This window comes from Vicia villosa, unplaced genomic scaffold (assembly GCF_029867415.1).
Source record: "Vicia villosa cultivar HV-30 ecotype Madison, WI unplaced genomic scaffold, Vvil1.0 ctg.003894F_1_1, whole genome shotgun sequence".
NCBI lineage: Eukaryota > Viridiplantae > Streptophyta > Magnoliopsida > Fabales > Fabaceae > Vicia > Vicia villosa.
Window position 1 is genome coordinate 121,180 of NW_026706331.1, and position 4,617 is coordinate 125,796.

Here is a 4,617-nt window from a genome sequence, read left to right on the forward strand (position 1 = left end):
TCAAGAAGAGTGCTGGCCCTAGGTTGGCTGCGGTGCAGAGGTCTCCGGCGACGGGCTCGGGCACTTCCTCTTCCTCTCCAGCTGCTGTTGGTTCCCCGTTGCGGGCTTCTAACCAGGGTGAATCCCTGAGGCCGGTCACGGCGCTTCCTTCCCCTCTTCGTCAGCAGCCAGATCCGGATGCACTGGTCCGTCCCAAGCGGCAGAGGGTTGAGGTCGTGGATCTGACTCAGGAGGAGGCCGGCGATATCTTTACCATCCCTTCATGCTTCCTCTAGCCCCGGTTCTTTGAGGGAGGACCTTCTCTGACCATTCCTCGTGCTGAATCTCTTCATATTGAAGGTTTGGAGCCCTCCGTTCGACAAAGATTCTTGGTGCAAGATGCTTCAGCTGTGGTTCGGGTGCTCGAGCTGGCTACCCTTTATGCTCGTTCGGCGCCCTTGTCTGCGGAAGCGGTGAGGCTGCTCGAGTAGGATGTTAGGGTGAATACGTCTGCTCTGGCGGAACGAGACCAGATGTTGAAGGAGCAGGGTGAGGAGCTGGCGACCGTGAAGGCTCGACTGACCGCGAAGGAGGATGCTCTTGCGGACGTGCAGGGTCAGTATACTTTGCTCTTTCGGACTCTGTATGGAGCGATGTTGTCTTCCTCGGTGAAGGAGGTCTCCCTTCGCCGATCTCCGGCTCCTGCTGAGGATGAGACGGAGGAGGAGAGGGCTCTCTTGACCCGGGCGGATTTGATCCAGTACATCAGAGTCTTGGGGGGAGATTGTGTCGCTGCTGCCGAGGACACCTATAATTCTACGGTGGCCCAGCTTAAGTTGAAGAATCCTGGGGTGGAATTGGTGACCGCGGGTACTGGACCGTATCATCGCTTGGAAGGGGACCACATCGTTTCTCCAAACTTTGGGGATAGGCCAGCGACTCAGGAAGCCGAGGAGGTGCAGATGGAAGAAGGTGTATGATAGTTTTTTCTGTGTTTAAGTGTTTGGCCTGTGAGCCTTTGTTTTGTACTTCTATTCCGGGGGGTATGCCCCCCGTTTTGATTTTGTAAGTATATTACCATCTCGGTCTTTGTGACCGTAGTTGGACATATTTCCGGGCTTTTCGTCCGTTTTAATTAAGGAGTACTTAGTTTTTAACGTTATTGTTTGTTGTGCCCGTTTCTTGGAGTCTGTGTGCATGCGTTTTGACCCCTTGGACAGCGTGTCGCTGGTTTCCAACGTCTTTGTATTTTAATTACTTTTTCCGTTTCCCATGCATTTCGATCCCCTTTCTTCTTCTATAAAAGGAGGTTTCATGGACCTTTCTTTCTTCATTTTTACGCAGGGATGAGTGGCGCTAAGGGAGGAAAAGTTTCTTCAACATTGTGTTCCCACAGAGTGAAGAAGGCGAAGGGGAAGAAGAAGGTTTCGACCGGATCTGCTTCTCGTCGCCGGGGGACCCGGAGTTCAGATGCGTAGGCTCAGTCTTCAGGTGTGAGGGTCGTGGTCAGTGCTGATGTTTCTGAGACTGAGTGGGATGAGGATTGGTATCAGTATCTCCATTCGGAGGAGTTTGCTCGTCAGGCAGAATAATGCGTTTTTCTTTTATTTGATTTGTACTTTGTAATTCTCATGGATGATGAATAAAGTATCGTTGTGTGTTCTTCGCGTGAACGTTTGTTTTTGTTTAATTGGAAGATTCGCTCGATTGTAGTGTATCGATCGCCCAGTGTGTGGAACTGTGGTCGATTGCTGGGGGCAAGTGCCCGACGAAGGTGAGTCTCAGGCCTCGTTGTGCTGAGTTCCGAGCCTCATGGCCGTCACGGTACTTGTTTACGACGGGAGTGAGCGGTATTCGGGCCCCCCGAAGGACAAGGAGTCTGCTCGATTAAGAGAGCGGACTTCTGTCTTTTTGTCTCATCTTTTTAGGTGCTCGGCGTGTACCCGGGCTGCACCTGTGTTTTAGCTGTAATATTGCTTGAGTTTTTCGGCATTCCAAGGTCGAGCGAGTTCTTCTCCTTGCAAGTTCTCTAAGTAATATGCCCCGTTTTCGGTCTTTGCTCGGACGCGATAGGGGCCCTCCCAGTTTGCGGCCAGTTTGCCTTCCCGGGAGTCCTTGTGGTTTCTTTTGAGCACTAGGCTATCTACCTCTAATTCTTGTTTTATGACTTTTGCGTCGTGTCTTAGGGCGATTTTTTGTTTGAGTGAGGCTTCGCGCATAGCGGCTCCTGTCCGAATTTCTTCGACCAGGCCGAGCTCTTCTTTAATCGCCTCGAGGTTGCCTTCCGTTTCGAGGGGTTCCTCGGTGCGCCTAGTTGGCACGTGTACTTCAACGGGGATTACGACTTCTGTCCTGTAAGTAAGTCGAAAGGGAGTCTCCCCGGTTGTGGAATGGGGGGTGGTGCGATAGGCCCAGAGGACGCTATGTAGCTCCTCGACCCACCCCTTTTTGATTTCGTCCAGTCTTCTTTTTATGCCCCTCTAAATCACTCTGTCAGCGGCCTCGGCTTGTCCGTTCGTTTGGGGGTGTTCGACTGACGCGAAGTGTTGCTTGGTTCCTAACTTTGTCACAAATTCCTGGAAGCGCCCGTCGGTGAACTGGGTGCCATTGTCGGTGATGATAGCCAGGGGTATTCCGAACCGGGCGAGGATGTTCCTTTTGTAAAAACATAGTATGTTCAGAGATGTGATCTTGGCCAATGGTTCGGCTTCGATCCATTTGGTGAAGTAGTCGACTGCGACTATGAGGTATTTGTTCTGATTGCTCCCGGTCACAAATGGTCTGAGGAGGTCCATGCCCCACCACGCGAACGGCCAGGGGGATGACAGGGACTTGAGTTTGCTGGGAGGTGCGAGGTGCATGTCACCAAAACGTTGGCACTTGTCACATTTCTTTACGTATTCTTTAGCGTCGTGCTGCATGGTGGGCCAATAGTATCCGGCTCGGAGTGCTTTCCTGGCGAGAGATCTTCCCCCTAGGTGCTGGGAGTTGATGCCCTCGTGTATTTCTCGGAGTATGTGGGGGACAGTGTCTTCGTCGATGCACTTGAGGAGGGGTATGGAGAACCCTCGTCGGTAGAGGCGATCTTCGACCAGGACGTACGAGCAGGCTCTTCTCCTGATTGTGGAGGCTTCCTTGGGGTCGCTTGGCAGGAGGTCGCTTGTGAGGTAGTTGTACACGGGGGTCATCCAGTAAGAAGCGTATCCGATCGCGTTGACGAGCGACAACCCGCTTGGGGGTTCGCTGCTGGGTTTGGGCAGTATTTCCTGGATTACTGACTTATTGCCCCCTTTCTTCCTTGTGCTGGCGACTTTCGACAGGACGTCCGCTCAGGTGTTATGCTCCATGGGGATGTGTTTTACTATGGCGCTCTTGAATCGGGCCATCTTTTCGTGCACGAGGTTCAGGTATCCTGCGAGATGGTTGCTCTTGATTTGGTATTCTCCGGAGATGTGCGAAGCTACCAGTTGAGAGTCGGTGAATACTTAGATTTCCTCGGCATTCAAGTCGTCGGCGAGATGTAGCCCCGCGAGCAGTGCCTCGTATTCTGCTTGGTTGTTGGAGGTTGGAAAGGAGAGCGATAACGATACTTTTATTAGCGTTCCTTCTCCGTTTTCCAAGATGATGCCTGCCCCGCTTCCAGTCGGGCTGGAGGCTCCGTCCACGTACAGGGTCCATCTCTGGGCGCTGCATGTCGTCGTGTCTGGGAAAGCCATTTCAGCTACGAAATCTGCTAGAACCTGTGATTTTAGCGCCTTCCTCCCCTCATACTGTATGTCAAATTCCGAGAGTTCTAGGGACCAGCGGAGCATTCTTCCGGCCATGTCAGGGCGACCTAGGAGCTGTTTTACGGGCTGTTCGGTTCAAACGACCACGGTTGTGCCAAGAAGTAGTGTCTTAGTCTCCTGGCCGCAGTGATTAGTGCGAGGGCGACTTTCTCGATCTGCTGGTACCTGATTTTTGGGCCTTGGAGCGCTTTGCTCGTAAAATAAATGGGTCTTTGGCCTTCCGGTGTCTCGCTAATGAGAGCGGCGCTGACTGCCTCGGTACAACGGCCAAATAGAGATAGAGGATTTATCCGGATTCGGGCCTCGAGAGTACGGGCGGTCGTGAGAGAGCTTGTTTGGGGTGAGTCAGAGCGCATTCGCATTCGTCTGTCCATTCGAAAGTAGTCTCTTTTCGGAGGAGTTTGAAGAGCGGGAGAGCGTGTTGGGTTGACTTGGCTACGAACCGGGACAGTGATGTGAGCATGCCGTTCAGGGATTGAATGGATTTTTTGGAGTCCGGCGTTGGGAATTCCGAAAAGGCTCTGCACTTGTCCGGATTTTCCCCGATCCCCCGTTCGGTTAGGTAAAACCCGAGGAATTTCCCAGCTCGGCCTCCGAAAGTGCATTTCTTGGGGTTGAATCTCATTTTGCATTTCCGAGCTTGTTCGAAAACCTTCTTGAGATGGGCGGCATGGTCGGTCTCCTCTTGGGATTTGACGATCATGTCGTCCATGTAGACTTCGAGCATGTCGCCGATCTCAGCTTGGAATACTTTGTTCATCATTCGTTGGTACGTAGCTCCGGCGTTTTTCAGACTGAAGGGCATCACATTATAGTAGTAATTGCCTGACTCGGTCATGAAGGCTGTATA

The 4,617-nt window shown here is 52.3% G+C and overlaps 1 protein-coding gene across 1 annotated transcript; it reads left to right on the forward strand.

The window, feature by feature from the left end:
- Nucleotides 1-512: 512 nt before the first annotated feature.
- LOC131641640 (uncharacterized) lies at nucleotides 513-959 on the forward strand. The gene has a single exon (XM_058911938.1). The coding sequence runs from the start codon at nucleotides 513-515 to the stop codon at nucleotides 957-959; it is 447 nt and encodes a 148-aa protein (XP_058767921.1).
- The last annotated feature ends 3,658 nt before the right edge of the window (nucleotides 960-4,617 follow it).

Coding starts and splice junctions, on each gene's coding strand:
- LOC131641640 (XM_058911938.1), top strand. CDS start 513: ATGTTGAAGGAGCAGGGTGAGGAGCTGGCGACCGTGAAGGCTCGACTG.